Source organism: Cryptomeria japonica, chromosome 2 (genome assembly GCF_030272615.1).
Source record: "Cryptomeria japonica chromosome 2, Sugi_1.0, whole genome shotgun sequence".
Taxonomy (NCBI): Eukaryota; Viridiplantae; Streptophyta; class Pinopsida; order Cupressales; family Cupressaceae; genus Cryptomeria; species Cryptomeria japonica.
The window spans coordinates 172216591-172235908 of NC_081406.1; the positions used below are offsets into that span (position 1 = coordinate 172216591).

Sequence of the window (19318 nt, forward strand, 5' to 3'; positions counted from 1 at the left end):
TTATTGATGTGTTTGGACAAAAAAACAAGTGGTTGAAATTTAAATATGAATGAATCTTTCTCTTTAGATAAAGTACCCATAAAAAATAGGCATCATAAGAAATGATGCTAGAATAACACACTTCAGCTGAATGAGATAACTAAACAATTCAGGGTTCGACATAGAAAGAACCCTCTAACAAAAAAACAAAATAAAATAGATTGGTTAAGTTTGAGAGATTAAATTGGAAATACCATGCACTGTAATATGAATAAGAAAACAAAAAGCACGGAGAAAATATTTCCCGTGGCTGCTACAATGTCAATTAATTTCGGGAATAACGCTTACAACCCCATCATGCAAGACTGGAAACCTTTGCAGGCAAAATGTACATTATTTCAATTCCGAAAACATTACTAAAAACGCTACAATAGGGTACTTGACAGCAATCCTGGCAAACAGTAACTCTCCAAATTAATCCAATGTCCGGCTTTTGGATTTTTCAAAGTATAGAACAGAGGTTGGTATTTTCGTTTGGGACATAATCGCAATAGCAGTAATAAATTTGTGGGGCAGGAATATCTATCTCTGCCGATGGATTTTCTTCATTTGGCTGGTTATCTGCATTGGGCTTGTCTTCATTTGGCTCATTTTCCTCTTCTTCTTTGGCAGGACCAAAGCTCAATAATTCTGTGTACCCAATTTTTCTGAGTTTGTCTGTGACACACACTGGATCTGCGTCCCCCTCTACAGTTATCATATTCTCTGTCGTGTCCACTGCAACTGAATCCACCCCTGCAAAACACACATTATTCATTTACGTCCTCTCCTTACCTTGAAATAAAAGCAATGGCAGCGCGTATATACTAAAACGTTGTACCTTGTATTCCTGCAATGGCTTTTATTACCCTTTTCTTTCTTTTCTCGTCCTCCATACATAATTTCAGCACCATTTTCTGCTCATCCAGATTACAGGTCGTTCAGTTAATTAAATGAAGCATAGAATGTCGTTCAAAAAGTCCTAAAAATACACTAATATCAAAGGGAAAAAATGGAGAGTACCTTCATGGTTGATTATATAACCTCTGGAACCTGAAATTCTGAAACAAACACGCTGGCTAGAAATCAACACCGACTGAAAGTTCACTTGATTGGATTTTCCGTATTGCAAAGTCTTTATAGGAAAAGTTGATCTGCAAGGGGTGAATTAAAGTCAGTGAAAGGCAGAGGATTGGTGGAAATGAATGGTTTCCAGCTTCCATACACCATGCATAGAAAGCAGTCTTAACTGCTTACTCAGTATATTGGATGCACGAACTTAACGTGGTTAAAGTGTTATCACGTAAAGAACTTCAAAACTTGCTGCTTATTTACGTGGGAGCACACATTGTGTCGGTGAATTAAATTCTTGCAGTCCATATGTTCGTTGGCATTCATTGAACAGCTGGCTTTGTCAACCAATCAATTTTTCTTCTGTTGGTAAAAGAGACAACAGGTAACATAAAAGGTGTTTCAATTTCCCTTGAAGAGTAGGTATACGTGATCGTATGCATTTTCTTCCAACGTGATTCATATATGAAAAGGTCGATTTTAAATTCCAATTATTGTGTTGATTGATTGTGCGTGAAGTAGTTTGGTTTGAAAAGAGAATTAAAAATGGAATATAATTAAGTGATATCATGAAGTTAAATGGTTAAGAAGAATTTATCAGGATCAATTTTTGTTGAGTGTAAGGTCTTAACATCATAAGAAATGAGATCGAGATTGTGTCTCAAGTGACTTTCCTAAGTCTTTGATTCTTAAGTAAAGATGTTTCAACCTATTTAGATTGATATAAAAATCATCAATTATATATACTATATGTATAAGATACACATTATAATGGAAATAATTAGGTATTCTTATGCTTTATATATATATAAGCTACACACCCATAATTGAAATAGTTATGTATTCTTATACTTTAACCAATTCATAATTTTTATGCTGAGTTTTATACCGAGTTCATAACTTGTAACGATGTCTAATTATTGTAAGTTTAATTTGTAATAGTGAAATTAGTATATTAATGTTAAATTTGATTTTGTTTTGAGGCTATTTTAATACTAATTTTATATAATTTATGTTAGTAAGTGGTATATTTTATCTTAATTTTACCTAATGGGTCCATACTTATTTTTATCTATTTCATGTTCATTTATATTAATTTTTTTATACATTTAACCTTATCCTATTCATATTTACATATATTTCTAAATATTCATCATTGGTGGATAATTTGTTGTATTTGTGTTCATATAAAAATTCTTACAATCCTTTACCATCTCAATATTACCATATCCATATCTTGATTCAGCCTCAAAAGTATTCAAATAAACCCCAAAATTTGAATTTTCTAATTTAAATTTCCCTATGTTGATTAGGTAAATCAAGATATAGGCTCCAAACCTTTTTACATATCAACCATCAGGCGGACAAGAGGGATCTCACAAGCTATGAGACTACCAAAAGACCAAAAAAACTAGATGCTTTTTTTAAAACAATAAGTTACTTATGACTAAAGTAGCAAACCGATGGGAGACAAGGGTACCAACCCTAAAATTTAAGCTTTTATTTTCATAAACAATAGGTTTTGAAAGGCACCCTAAAACCTTTTACTAGTAGGACCACCTTGAACTGAGACATTCTCAAACAAGGAAAGGAGAAACATTGAATTCAAGACTAATAGGGTAGATAAATAGCTTTCAACTTAGACTAGAAGAGAAAGGAATTGGATACTAGGATAGTAGAGGAAGAGGGAAGTAGCCAACCAAATGAAGAGGGGGAGGAGGGTAATCAAAAACCTAAGTCAAGAAACTATATCATGTTATCTTTTAACTAGAATTTTGCTTCTAGTCAAACACCACCATCTCTGAGTACAATCCCCTACAAACTTAGCCACCTTAGTCACCTATATAGGATTAGTAGTAGCATGAATCTTGAAAAATTCCACCTCAATAGGACCAAGAGAAAAGATTTCTGTAGAGTCCACCTTGAAAGGACTACGAGTAAAGCTCCCCACACAATCCACCTCTATAGGATCTATATGAAAGGAGCCTAGACCACAAAGTCCACCTCCATAGGACCTATAGTAGAAAGAATGGGGAAATAGATAGTAGTAACTCCCTCCAAAAAAAAATACATTAGAAGAAACCTACCCCAGGGACATTTAAGATAGTGAACATTATCAAGGAACCCAAAAAATGTTGGTGTGAATGAGGCTATTTACTAACTAGTTAAAAGTTAGAACCTATTCGCTTATTAAGATTACTTAGGCATACGTGATAAGTTGTCATTAAATGTCATTTACACATTAAGTGTACTTAGGCTTAATTGACATAAGTTAGTTATCATAAAGTTACTTTATGTAACTTGTCATTTAGTAATGCTCACAAGATCATGTTAGTTATCCTAGGTGGAATTCTAGAAGATATGAGGCTATGTCTAATTATTTAATATTTTCTTCAAGTAGTTAGTATTATGCATTATTATTTAATTTCGTATAAGGGTAGTAGTTACTATGACATCATCTCTTGCCTATATAAGCAAGGCTCATTGGTACATTGTATCATAACAATTTTATCTCATATCATATTGATCTCCATTTTTTATTTTTTGTCATGTTTGATTGTGGTTGGTTTGCTTCTTGGTCAATCCCTTGAAGTGTGGCTAGCTTCATGATGGGCTCATAATCTTTCCAACATGGTATTAAAGCTTTGTCCAAGATAATTTCCTTCCCATAATAAAGAATTGAGTGTTTGGTAAAGATCCATTGCTTGCTCCCTCCAACATGCCAGTACGTAGACCCAACAAAATTTTGGCATTGAAAATTCTTTAAATTTTCAAAATTTGCCTCAATTCGGTTTACCATTGTAGCTATCTATGGTGACATTACTTGTGCTTTCTCCATTTTTTTCATGGGCTTGAATCATCATTTCTCTATGATATTATATATTGTGTATATTATTATTCGTCATTGTTCTACATGGTGGTGTTTTTTTATGCTCAAAGTTTCAACATGTGTAAGTACATTTAAGAGAGGTGAAAACAAACAAATGTACTGCTTAATATAATATATCATCCTATAGTTTTGGAAACTCTAAAAAGTGAAAAACCATTAAATATTTTCATCCAAAGAGGAGATATTTATTAAATATTTTAGCACCCCAAAAGGGTGATTTTTATAACTATTTGGGTACTTAGAGGGAAGAAGTAAACCCAAATAAATATTTCTAGTCGAGAAGAGCTAAAATACCACCAATAATGGCACTTCAATAGATGGGTTTATCAGAAAAATAAATGGTGTTTAAAAAGGTCTAATGTTGCTAATTTAGAACCCTAATCTTATATTAAATTTTCCTTTGAAAAAAAATCTAAAAAGATAAAGAACTAGCTAAAAATGTCATCTCTAACACCCCAAAACATGGAAATTCGGTTTATGTAAAATAATCGTAAAAAGTAATTTTTCTCTTTTCATATAAAAAATAATAGAAAGTCTCTATTTTGAAAATAAATAAATTAAATTCCTTTAAAATCATTTCAAATAAAATCATTGAAAACAATACTACCTCTTTTCAAAAATCTCCTAAAAGATTGAATTTTAAGATGCACTAGAAACCAACTAAAACTCATTTTAAAATTTTTTACTTATCCTTTATAAATAAATAACTAAATAACTAAATAAATGTGAATGTACACCAATAGACATAACTTGAGGTCATAAAATGATAGTGAGAGATCTGAACCACTCATGATTGACCACGATGATTTTTGTAATGGAATGGATAACAAATCTCATTACTCTATTGTGTGAAGTGATATGATTTAAGTGATCTCAAGAAAGTTTCGTGGTTATTTGATTTGTACATTTTGTATTCAATGTACACATTAATTATCATAATAGAAGATTAAAGTTTAAACATTGAGATATATATTTATATTATATATATCAATTAGCAACTTTTATCATTATACTCATTTAGAAATTTACTATCCATTAGCATGATGAAATTAAATAAAAATTTATATAATTAAATATATGATCAAATCTATAATTATTTTTGAACTGTATTGCATATTTAATTCTTATAGGTTCACTATTCAAATTTTATAATAGCTTCAGTACTCTAAATAACAAGTTTAATATAGCTATTCAAGATTCAATGCAGTAATATTTCACCATTAAAAATATAATTTATCATAATGAATAAAAAATCAAGCAACCTAGACATAATTACAATCAAAAAATTACTTCAACACCTAAAATAAAATAAAATCATAGATATCTTTTCAATCATCTTTATAAACAATTACTTAATAGAAATTATTATTATAAATATTATAATAAAAATTTATTGAAGCCTATCGATTGTCAAATCATAAATAATGTGATACTTTAGTCAAATAAACTTACCCTTAATAATAAGTTTTAATCCTCATAACATAGTCTTAGACTCTTAGCTTTGTCTTTAAATGTGCAAGATGGAAAGCCAACATAAATCATTTATGTGCTTAATGAAAATAATCAGATTTAATTTCTTCATAGCATTGTCGTATCTTTTTCTTTAGGTGTGCAATAGTGAAAGTCAAATCATTTGTGCTTTGATGAAAATTTAAATTTAAAAAAAATATTTAAAAAAAATTATATCAATTGTGTTTTAAAATAAAATTAAAATGTTAATGAGTTCATTAGGGATCAAATATTACTGAGTGTAAGATCTCAACATCAGAATTTTATCTGATAACCCTCAATCCTTAACTCTTAGCCAGAAATTATCAAAGCAAAATTTGTATTCTCATATTAAATAACTAAAATACTTCAGACATTGATATAAAACCCTACAATAAAAAAAAACACTAAAACAACACTAAAACAGATTCGTTACTGTTTGAGAGATATAGCTGGAAATGACATACACTGTAATATAAATGAGAAAACAGAAAACATGGAGAAAATATTTCTCGTGGCTAATACATGAAGAAATGGAAATCTTTACATTATTTCAATTCCTAAAACACAACTAATAACATTCAAATTCCTGGCAAACTGTTACTCCCCAAATTAATCCAATGTTTGGCTTTTGGATAATGCAGAGGTGGGTATTTTCGTCTCTCACATAATCGCAATGGCAGTAATAAATATATGGGGCAGGAATAGATATCTCTGGCAATGAATTTTCTTCTACGTTTGGTGACGGATTTTCTTCATTTGGCTGGTTATCTTCATTCTGTTTGTCTTCATTTGGTTCATTTTCCTCTTCTTTGGCAGAACCCAAGCTCAATAATTCTGTGTACCCGATTTTTCTTAGTTTACCTTTGACACAGACTGGCAAAACACATGGGATCACAGATTCCATGTGTTATCGTATTCTCTGTCTTGTCCACTGCAACTGATTCCACGCCTGCAAAACACATATTATTCATTTACGTCCTCTCTTTACCTTCATATAAAAGCAATGGCAGTCCGTTGTATACTAAAAAGTCGTACCTTGTATTCGTGCAATGTCCTTTATTGCCTTTTTCTTTCTTTTCTCGTCCTCCATACTGAATTTCAGCACCATTTTCTGATGATCCAAACTATGGGCTGTTCAATTAATTGAATGAAACATAGAATGTCCTTGAAATGTTCTAAGCTACACTAAAATTAAAGGAATAAAATGGAGAGTACCTTCATGTTTGATTATATAGCCTCTAGAACCTGAAATTCTGAAACAAACACGCTGGTTAGAAATCAATACCTACTGAAAGTTCATTTGATTGGATTATCAGTATGCAAAGTCTTTATAGGAAAAGTCCATTTGCGTGGGGTGAATTAATTATGTGAAAGGCAGAAGATTTGTGGAAATGGATGGTTCCAAGCTTCCACGCACCTATCATAGAAACCAGTCTTAACTGCTTACTCAGCAAATTGGCACGATCATAACGTGGTAATATTGTTGGTTACGTAAAGAACTTAAAAACTTGCTGGTTATTTACGTGGGAAACCCACATTATGTCGGCGACTTGAATTCTACTAGTCCACATGTTCGGCGGCATTCATTGAACAGGCTCGCTTTATCAATCAATCAATTTTTCTCCAGTTTGTAAAAGAGACAACAGGTAACTTAAAATGTGCTTCAATTTCCCTTGAAGAGTAGGTATACGTGATCGTATGCATTTTCTCCCAACACGATTCATATTTGAAAAGGTGGATTTTAAATTTTTCTTATTTTGTCGATTGATTTGTGTGAAGTAATTTATTTTGAAGAGATTCATATTGATGGAATATAATTAAGTGAGGTCACGAAGCTGAATAGTTAAGAATAAATTCGTTACGGATCAAGTCTTGTTGAGTGTAAAACTCAAATATCATAAGACATTAGGTTGGGATTATGTTTCAAGTGACTTCTCTCAGTCCTTGGTTCTTAACTGAAGAGATTTCAGTCTATTTGAATTAATATAAAATCATCATTTATATATACTATATGTATAATATGCATTCTAATAATCAAAATAATTAAATATTCTTATTGTTTATATATATATATATATATATAAACTACACATTCATAATTGAAATAGTAAGGTATTTTTATACTTAACTATTCTTAATTTTTATAGTTAGTCTATACCTTGTAAATTGTCTAATTATTCTAAGTTTGATTTGTAATGGTGAAATTAGTAGATTAATGTTGAAATTTGATTTTGTTTTGAGACTATTTTTATATAATTTCTATTTTGATTAGATAAAGATGGGATAGGCCCATTATTGATACATAACTGCCAACTAGGCGCACAAGGGGGACCTTACAAGCAATGAGATCACCCCAAACAGAAAAACCAAAAAGGGCGAGCCCATTTTAAAAAGGGTACTTTTGAATAAAGCATCAACCAATGGGAAAGGATCTCGAACAAAAAAAATTATCTAATAAAAAATAGAGGAGTTTAGGAGAACCCCAAATCAACTTGCAATGGTAACCCCTTTCACTAGGACAACACAGTAAGGGAGAGAAGGAAATACATTGGGTTTTGAGAAACTTCTCGAAACCTTTTACAAGAAAAACCCCTATGAACAACACTGTTCATAGAAAGGGAAAGATGCAACATGGTCAACCCCACCCAAAGAAAACCATTACAAACAACATTATATGGATCACCACAATAGATCCACACTAGATCACCTCAATAGATCCACAATTTGTAGAAAAAAAAGGAGCAAAGGGCAGAGAGGAGAAGTGTCAAAATATAAGATGAAAGAATCTCCCAAATGAAGTCATCTATCATCACCATAGCGAGTACGATGGAAGTGGAGCACACATTGGTTAAGTGCCCACAAAGTAACTAGCCCAAATTGTGCCACCACTGCCCATCCACAAATAGTAGAAGACCACTAACACCAAAGGAAAAGCCATCATTAGAGGAAGAAAACACATTCACAACACACCCCATCTTGAAACCGTAACAACCCCCAATAATCCACCTCGATAGGATCAGAAGAGGGGTTGTCAGTCTAAATAGGCATGAGAAGAGTAGGAGACATATTTAGAGGAAGAAAACACATTCACAACACACCCTATCTCGAAACCCTAACAACCCCAAACAATTCACCTCGATAGGATCACAAGAAGGGTTGCCAATCTAAATAGACATGGGAAGAGTAGGAGCAATAAAAAACACAATAGCCACATCCATAGAAACTATGAGCACACAACCCTTCAAAGAGGCCAAGAAACATGACCCACAAGTAGAAAAATCAATCATCGAAGAGATCCCATAAGGAGGAAAGGACAAACCTCCTCCAAACAACATATGAGACCCAATACGGCCCACCAAGGAGCCTCTTAGAAACAACAGGGCCGTCGAAAGCCCCCCAAACAGATAGCCATAAGACAAAGGCACACAACACAAAGACTCAAAATAGATGCTCAAACATAGAGAAAAAAACCATGCATGAGAAGTCCCCAAGCCCCAGTAGGTGAGGAATAGGAAGGGAGACATGTAGAACAGAAAAAATCCCCTAGAGAAGAAAGATGGTGCAACAACATGACCAACTCCCAATGTTGAGCACAAAAAAACAACTAAATAGAAAAAATGACATAGAAAGAGTTGTCCACGTCAAAAGGAAGTAGAACACAGAGCAACAACACTCAGCCACTCCACCATAAGCCACACGACCCATAAAGCCATGTAACCCCTGACGAATAGGGTAGGGGAAGGCCCTCACGTGAAAGGGGGCAAAGCAAAAGACAAAATCGTGACAACCATCGTAGGAGCAGAAAATAGAACCCAAAAGATGGTCCAGGTGAAAAAAGTGGCAGATCTGAAGGTTAGAACCTGACAACCACACACTTAGGGCATAGGAAACAATCTCCCATAAATCCAGAGTAGGGAACCCTGAATGTGGAGACCAAACAAAAGACCCCAAGACCAAGAGTGCCCAAAAAAGGGCAGAAGTGCCGACCAGGTGAAGAAACCCACCTTGACCATCTCCCTCATCTTCCCCATCTCCATCCCCATTCCCTTCCTCATCCTCCCCTGAAACTTCCCCTCCTCTCTGAAATTTTTGGAATGGACTAGGTGCAATTGTTTTGATCAATGTTTCAGATCACAAAGTGTGATTCGTAATGAATAGATGCTAACTTTTATCCATTTCATGTTCATTTACATTAATATTTATATGTTCAACCTTATCTTATTCATATTTACATATATTCCTAAATATTCATCATTGGTGGATAATTTGTTGTATTTATGTTCGCATATAAATTTGTACAATCATTTTCTATTTAAATATTAGCATATCCATATCTTGATTAAGCCTAAAAATTACCCAAAAATTTGAATGTTCAAATATGAATTTTTCAATTACTATCATTTCCTATTTTAATTGTGATTGACATACAGATTTCTATAACATGAAATATTTTAGCATTTAAATACATTCAATGCATATTTAATTTATATGAAGAACATGTTGGCTTGAGAGTTTACATTATGATTTTCTAAAGGTTGAAGAATATATGCTACTTAATTCTTTCTTTTATCTTTCTTGCTACCATTAATCTTTCTTTCTATTTTCAAGGGTTTTGACCTAAGAGAACACAACTATCTGTTGATTCAATAGTCTCCACAAATGCATTTGTAAACATTTCCATCATTACAGATAGCTTTATACATAAGTAAAAAAGGTAAAGAAAAACTTTATTATTATTTTTTATCGATCATTCCCATAAATAATTGTTCATTCTCATGCATCAAATCATTATCGTATTACTTGAACTTTATAATCTAAAAGACTCAAATTTGACCCACTTGTTTAATTAGGCCACATAGAGCTTGAGACATATTCAAGAATGAGATCATTAATTTTTATATTATGACAAAAAAATTCTATAGAACATATTAACTTTAATATATAACCATTGTTCACAAATCGAAGTGAAGCTATTTTGTTTATTTAATTTCTAAAAGTAGTAATTTAGTATAAAATCTTAGCTTTAAGTTTATCTAGGTGAATTTGTGGTTTATTTATATATTCTTTAAATTAGTCATGTGCAAGGTGCCCCTAACCTCATTTAATGATGAAACCAATATTCCTACATAACCTAGGGTTTTATTCTCCATTATTTAGTTTTGATTAAGGGGGAAAATTGGTTTTATAGGGACTGGAAAGCCAAAGTATATAGAGATAAAGAAAACAAAAACAATAGGGACCCAGACACCAACAAGATGTAAAAAAACCCAAAAAAATAGGGCACAACAACCCGAACAAAAAACAAAACAACAACCTAACAAAGTTACAAAAGCTTGGTTAATTCATCATTCTTCCTAACAACCTCTTTATTTATCAACAAAACTTGCCTACTAACACCATCAATAGGGGTCATACCCTTATATTTGTTGCAAATTCTAGTCGTAGAACCCGAGTGGGGCACCTTGATATCCGCCATGCTATCCGAAGGATTTCTTGGAACCTTTCTTATCCCTGCATCAGTAGCCTTAGTAATATTACCCATCTTCATACTGCCCAAAGGGGAAATATCTTGGGAAGTGACACACAACACTTCGACTTGCTCATTCTGCTTGCATATGCCTTCATTACGTTATCCATAGCTTCATTACTAACTATCACCACCGCAGTCAAACTCTGTTTGAGTTTGTGTCTGTCCTCCTCTAAAGCTTTGATTCGACTCTCATGGTCCTTCTCAAGGTGATTTGAATCACCCTTCATCTTATCAATCCTCCCTCTGAGGTAATTGAGATCCTAAAGAATCCAAGAAAATAGAGAGATTTGATGCTCTTGAAAGTTACACAGGAAAATGTTGGAGACTGTGACATTGGGGACAGAGGAATCCACTTCCTTTGGTGTAGCCCTACCCCCATTAGCAGGCATGTTGAAATTGTCAAACTGTTCTATCTCTTGCCTGCCAGAATCCATACGGATCACCTTTCTCTTTTTCACCAACACTTAATAAGAATTAACCATCGGGGACTCATAAATATGTTATTTCCCTTTTGTGTTGGCATCAGAGGCCCTAACCATCGTATTCCCCTTCACATCACTATTAGGGTCCACCAAATCAATAGTAAAGTCAAGGTCATTATCTTCGTCCAAAATCACAAATTTCCTACCCCTGAGATTGGAGTTTTTGGAAGAGGATGGCATTGGTACCTAGTTTTCATAGATATGGTACACATCGTCCTCATCCGAATCTTCCTCCTCATCTAAGGGCATATCCCCATAATGCACCCAGACATTCTTCTAAAAGTCAATGCCTATCTTAGTCCTAGGGTTCGTCTCCACATACAGGGCTTTGACATGTTCCATGATCAAAAGTCTCAAGCCCTCATGGATAATAGGGGAGTAAACTCTCTTCACATGAGCCCACATACTATGATTTAGGGAAGCCACCAGATAAAAGGGTAGGAAAATACATTTGTCATGGTGGAAGTGGTTCAAAATAATAAAATGGTAATTGAAAATATTGCAATATTTACCATCCAAAGTGAGGTATCGCATGAGGGATTAGGAAACATAATTGTATCCCAACCCCCATTTGCATTTTTCTTCATTTTTTCCATCTCCTTCAGTGTGAGGAAGGTCTTAAATTCTTAAGTGGTACATTTCTTCTCCCTGTAAAATTTAGACCCTTGAATTAAGGTATTAGAAATCTTGCCCATGAGTTCCTCATTAATTTATAAATTAAGGCCGAGGACTCCATCCTTCCAACCCTGGACAAAGGAATTAGTGACTAGGGTATTTGACCCATGCAGCGTCTCCATATATGTAGTTAGGCCTCACATAGATAGCTCACTCTAGATCTCTTCATTGTTACACCATTCCTCATACACCTTTGTGGGATTTAAGTGGTTTTTTGTCCCCTCCCATCAAGGAAGAAATCCCCAAACACCATAATCTATAGAGTAAAAGTAAATAAGCTCGACTAGAGAATGAAGAAAAGGATATCCTCTAGAACATTTGACTCTTTCTTATTACAACCTATCCTAGCTAGGACAAAATGCCCGCTTTCCTTCATCATTTCTAAGAACCCCCTACGCATCTTACACAATACAATCATTATGAATGAGGATGAGGAGATCCACTATGATTCTATCATTAAAATCCCACACTCTGCTGTTAGCTAAGCCAACTCCGATATTTCCAGATTATCGACAACCTTGTTATCTTTCCAATACATGTGTGAAATTTGAAAGTCTTCAAATTCACCCAGAAGGGAAAGGTAGTCCTCAATGATATTCTTAATGGCCCAACTAGGGGAATAAGAACCCTTAAGATAATTAATAAAGTTAAGAGAGTCACATTCGAGCCAAACCCTTCTCATGCCTTTCTCCTTAGCCAACTTGACCACAACATAGGTTGCATAAGCCTCAACATAGTGGTTTTTCTGGGTACCCAAAGGGAGGGCCATTGTTGAGATGAGCTTTCCATTGTGATCATGAACCACTTCCCCACAACTAGAAGGTCCGAGATTCCCATTCATTGCCCTATCTGTATTGATTTTGACCCATCCCCAAGGGGGTGGATGCCACTTGATCCCATCTCTAAGACTCTTCAACTTGTGTAAAGGTTTGGAATTATCCCAATTAATTTTCCACCTTTAAGCAATTTCTAGGTCCTCCTTAATGGGGGAGAGATAGCCGACAACATTAGACCCATCACAAATAGCTTGGAAATTTTCTGTAATAGCCAAATAAATTTTATTGACAACAATATTAGCATAGCAAGCTTTATCCTTAAAAATTAGATTATTTCATTCCTTCCATAATCTCCATGAAATATGAGGCAGCATAAGGTTCCAAATGCACGAAAGAGTCTAGTTAGAATAATTGTCCATTATTTAGTTTTCATATACAATTTTATTATTATTTTATCATATTTTCATACTTACTTAAGGTTTAGATTCACCCTTATTTGTGGTGTTGAAGCGTAATAGTCTATGCTATGTCCTTAATCCTATATGTGATTGGGGTTATGAGTAGTTGGCTTGTGGCTACCTTGATTCCTACTTAAGTTATATAGTAATCATTATAGTGATATATGTAGTTATATCATCATAAGGGTTATAATCGAGTATGTAAGATGAATTAGATGGTAGCTATGGTATAATTTGGTCGGATTTAGTAGTAAGTTTAATATCATAAAATATAGTGAATTATTCTCATTTTAGATATTTGAAGATTTCACCCCACAAAGTGGTTTGTTGTTCTCTATTATTGTCAAGTAATTGAAAAATATTTCATATTATATTCTCTTTATACAATTTGATCCATTACAAGTGATATAATAGCATGATCTTTGCATTGTGAAGATTAGAAGCAATGCAAGTTTTTAAACAATATTGGAGATCATTTTGGTGAGCATATATATCTCCTTTTTGGAAAATATTTTAAATATTTTTAATGTATTTTTTGAGGAGATATAAAAGCTAATACAATCTATATTTTAGAGTAACTAAATGAAAATTAAAAGATTACAAAATCAGGGTTTTCACATTTTTCTCTCCCATAGATGTAATTTACTAAATTTTTCCTAATTTTTAAAGAGATAAGCAAGTGGTTATATGCAACCTCCTAATTTGAAGGAATATGGAGTAATATTTTTTAATTTATTCTAAATTTAGGTTTTCTACAAAATTCACTCACAAGGATATACAACATCTAATATCTTTGATATCTTTTTGGGGAAGTGAGATCAACCCCCCTAGTAAGTCACAAACAGTTTTTATATAATTTTGAATTATTTTGTAGGATTTATTGTAATATATATATATATTTTGCTACAATGTTGAGACCTACAACAAGGGGAAAAAGTAATATTATCACACATGAAAATATTTAGGAAGTGATGATATGGGATGTGAAGAGATTAGTCATGTAGAAAAAATGAGGGAAGAAACCAACAAGATTTATGAGGACATATGTCACTTGACATAAAATTTATTGGGAATCTAGAGAATATAAGATAATATGAGTGCTTATATATAAAATCAATCGAGCCAAAAAAATGGACTCTTCAACAAACTATGGAAAATCATCTATGACAACTAATCCTAGAACTTATATGAGATCTAGGTGTATTGTATACAATTAAAAGTTTACAGAGGAATAAAATGTTTCCTCAATAGTAAATCTTATATCCTAAACTTGAATTAATCATACATTCTTAAATAATTCATTTATCCTTTTCTAGTGCAAATGAAATAAGCACTTGAATAATAACACAATTTTTTAGTAGGACATAATTTTCTACTATAAACTATTAAAAATGTATAACCATTGGATATCAATTATAATATGATAGTAATAGAACTATAAATTACTAGCTCTTAATAGCCTATGATAATTTGATTGAGATCTTTCCTATGGACACTAGTGTGTCATGTGTCATGTAGACATCCTCACATCATTCTATTCTTTCACCAAGAAACAATATAGAATTTTTTGTACATTCTAGAATATGTTCTTATACACAGAAAATAAATAATGAGATCAAAATGAATTAATACATTTAGGGTGATAAAATGATATCACAATTAACTATTTCAAATGAAAAACTTAAGGAGAGGAAGGAAGTTTGAGGAAAGATATAACTAGGTTAACTTTCTCTTTTTAAAGATGAAACCTACACACAATAGAAAAAGATATTTTTGGTAGGTTATTGCAAGGGATGGCCTCAGTCAAAACCCTTTTAGTATTTTTACCTTTATTGTAGCCATGTTTTTGAATAATATTCAAAAAATAAAAAATAGGATTTCTTCAAAATGAAAGAACAATGTTGACAAGGTAAATGATTGATTATTATATAAATGTTATTGAATATGTATTTGTAATAACTACATAGTAGTCAATGGTTTGAACACTCATTTAATCACTAAAAAATGTGTGGGAGCAGGAGGGGTAGAGAAAGGGGTTCGAGAGGGAGCAATGTTGCAAAGGTGAGAGAAGGAGAAGATGTTGAAGATGATGATGATGGGGGCGAGAGTGGGGTAAAAAATATCACTATTTATTTGTTGTGCAGACCATTTTTAGAGTTGTTTGTTCATTGTATTCATTGCCTGTGTAGTGGTTTGGAGTTTCCTAGAGCTCTTTGAAACCAAATGAAGCTGTAACTATCTATTTAATTACTTGTCTATGTACAAAGATATTTGGAGTCATTTGTCTGGCTACCTATGTGAATCTAGAGCTCACTAGAGATGATTATTGGGCTCCATACCTATTGTAGCATTATCTTCCCTATATTCATACTCTTCTTCTTCATGATCAAGAGGTTGTCTAACTAAGATACTCGAAGAAGTGTCCACCAAGCCATCCCATGACTCATTTTCAACGAACTCAACATCTCTAGTAGTCACTATTTTCTTGGTGATGAAGTTATACATCCTATATGATTTGGACTCTACATTATAGCCCATGAAAATGTACTTCTTACACTTATCATAATTTTTTTGCCTCTTCTCCTTTGGCATAGTGCATATGGTACACATCTAAACACTCTCATGTGCTCAACCATCTAATTGCATTTTATCAATGCCTCTCGTGGAATTTTTTTATGTACAACCTTTTTGGGACTTTTATTTTTAAATAAACTACTGTTGCTACATCATCAACCTAATATTTATTTGTGAGTCCCTTGGATTTAAACATATTCTTTGTTATCGCTACAATGATCCTATTATTCCTCTTACTCTTTCCATTTTTTTATGGAGTATAGCTTGATGTCAACTCCTTCTTGATACCATGATGCTTACAAAAATTCACAAACTAGTTAGTGTACTCTCCCCCTCTATTTGATCTTAGTACTTTAATGAAGTGTCCAGTCTCTTTCTCAACTTAGACCTTAAACACTTTAAACTTTTCAAATGTTTTATAATTATTCTACAAAAATTAGACCCATGTCTTATGGTATAAATATCTTATAATGCAATTAAATATTAACTCTTTCTAATAAATTTTTTTTTTAGGGCGATAAAAATTAGTGTGCGCCAACTCCAATTTTTCTCTTGCCCTTATAGAGTTGTCCAATTGAAAGTTCTAGATATTTTTCTTGCCTAAAATATTGAATTCACATATACTACTAGGCGCTACAATTGATAGAAAATCTGTCACTGTATATGGTGAAAAGTGGATAATGGAAAACAACAATATTGAAAGACTAAAATGGATCAACCACAAAATACTAGCCTAACAATGAAAGAAATCCACCATACACAATGGAGATAGCTCAGACCATGCTAATCAACAAAAACAAATCAAATATACCATTCACATGTCTAGTAGGGTTTCAATCTCCATCTCTTCCTATCTCCATTGATCTTTCTTGACATATTTTCTCTTAGATTTTATGTGTGCACAAGAGCTCAATAAAGAATGGAAATTTGGTCGATAGCTTGATTGCAAGAAGGCTTGATTGCATAATATTGATTAAAATTCTCATTCATTAGGGAGTTAGGGTTGATAATGAAAGAGAATATCCTCTTATATAGAAAAAACTTTAGGAAATGGAGGGATAAGATTAAGAGGTGTAAAGACAAATGGTCAGCTAGGATTAAAGGGTAGGTAGAGGAAATGATTAAAATTATAAAGGGGGTAGGTAGTGTAGGAATTAAGAGATGAATGACATGTGCCATGGGTAGAAAAGGCTAATGAACTAATTATATAAATAAAGATTTATTTAATTAATAGAGGAAGTGGGATCAATTAAATAAATAAAATATTTATTTAATTAATAGAAGACTTAGGCTTAAAATAATTAAATAAATAAAAATATTTATTTAATTAGACAGGACAATTTTAAGTGTTTACAGTAACCATACCCTTCTTGGAAAAAAGAGTGAAACAAGCATATCCTAGATATACATACCTTAGATGGCAAAGTCTAGAGGGGTCTTGAATGATAGTGTTGAGCACTAACTATTGATGTACTAGTGTACATTATACATATCTCAAATTAAGGGGTTTATTCTAGAATTTAGTTCAGGGTTCTTACCTAAACCCCTCTGATCTGAAAATGTTAACCTAATAGGGTTGGGAACCATGTTCCTGTGGTTCGATGCTCTAGTCAAAAGCCTCTCTTTCAAAAAATAGTTTTATCATTTTGGTTTTGGTTTCTCACTTCTTATGAGATCCTCCCTGTTTTATCCTAGTAGAATATTATGTAAGGGTTCAAGCCATCTCTCGATTTACCTAGTCTTCAAAATAATTCAAAACATGTCTATTATAATTTTTTTAAATATTTACTTGATGATCTAGGAAATATTTTAATTCTTATGTTGGGTTGGTTAGGTAATTATGGTTGGAAATAGATTTTAGAGAATATAAATATTATTTTCTCTTTTGTGTGTACCCTTTTCTTTTTGAGCTTCTCCTTCTACTCTTTTGCAGGCTATTGTTGTATTGAGAGAAATATCAATTATTTCATTACCATGCTTCTTTATTTTCTTTGTAAGTTTCAAATTTACTTAAAAATCATGGTATCCCTTCATATTTATTATTCTTCCTATTAAGTGTCCTCAAAATCTTCTTAGTAATAAAATGATTGTAGCTTAAATTTTTTTCTCTAGGCTTCTGATGATGGGCATTATAATTTTCATTAATATTTTTAGTAGATTTTTTTCTCCATCAAGATTCAAAGAGGTTAAGAATTATTTTTATTCATGGGCAAAGAGTAATTTTATGTGCCAAGTGGATGATCAAATCCTTAAAAGAAAATCAAGCCTACAAAATCATCAAAGGCATTGCATGGAAAGGGCTTGAATTTGATACTCTTTTCACCCTAATATAGTCTATCCAAATCCATAGAACTACTGTTACTAAAGTATATTGGAAAGTTGTTAATCCTTAGCTTTTATGGGAAATAGGTTACTTCTACATTGTCTTGTATATTAATGAACACTCCATATGGTGGTCTCTAGTTCTTCATGTCATGCCTTGATAATTTTTACAAGAGGCATTGATTGCTACCAAATTTTGTTCATTAAGATACCAAGAATTTATTTCTTTGTTAGAATTTAAAATTAAATTTAAGCTTGCTAATCAAGACAAGGAAATTTTATAAGATGTTATTAATACTATCCCTCAACAAATTAATTATTAAAGACTGAGTGAGATATTTTTAAGCCATAATGGAAGGAATATAAATGATATCCAAATACATCCTTTCACAACTTCAAGTGTCATAAATGTTATATGTGGGTTTTTCTTCATCTTCCTATTGTTGGTCACCTAAACTATATTTGTTATCTTCAACTCTCTATTGGCTCGTGGTGTTTACATATTTAGTATTTTTGGTAATCTATTTTTCAACTCAATTTGGATCATTTTTCCTAGTGTAAATTCTATGTCAATGTCTTCCTATTAGTACTCATTTAACCCCTTTTGGGGTTCTAAAAAATATTGTCATTTTTGTAAGAAAATTGACAATCTTAAACACCTCTTCTAGTTTTTCCTTAAAGCTCAAGAAGCTTGGAATTGGATCCATAATTTTTTTAGGCCTTTTATACCCTTCCATTTTCTCAAGGCATATTATATTATTAGGAGATTGACTTGTCTCCCTTTCAACTATAGCTATATTGACATTCTTGTTGGGTAGAAATTCTCTTTAATTCTTAGAAAGATACAATTTTGTATTTTAGACTATAGGAATTGGGTAGCTCCCTTATAAACTGCAATGTATCTACTAAACCTTTTCATTTGATTGGTAATGCTAGCATGACATGCCCTTCAGTAGAATGGAGATGGGGGAGATTGGACCTCTTAACCTCTTTATGATTCAGTAGCCAATCGAATGAAGCCACCCACCCAA

General features: G+C 32.6%; 1 protein-coding gene and 1 long non-coding RNA gene across 2 annotated transcripts; both read right to left on the minus strand.

The window, feature by feature from the left end:
* Positions 1 to 481: 481 nt before the first annotated feature.
* LOC131065921 (heavy metal-associated isoprenylated plant protein 39-like) lies at positions 482 to 1047 on the minus strand. Its single transcript, XM_058000522.1, has 3 exons — positions 1042 to 1047; positions 860 to 935; positions 482 to 774 (listed from the first exon to the last, which is right to left on the minus strand). Exons 1-3 carry the CDS (start codon positions 1045 to 1047, stop codon positions 482 to 484), a joined length of 375 nt encoding a protein of 124 aa, XP_057856505.1.
* A 4946-nt stretch (positions 1048 to 5993) lies between these two features.
* Positions 5994 to 6679, minus strand: LOC131065911 (uncharacterized). The gene is made up of 2 exons (XR_009111519.2): positions 6506 to 6679; positions 5994 to 6419 (listed from the first exon to the last, which is right to left on the minus strand). It is a non-coding gene; the product is annotated as an uncharacterized LOC131065911 (long non-coding RNA).
* Between the last annotated feature and the right edge of the window lie 12639 nt (positions 6680 to 19318).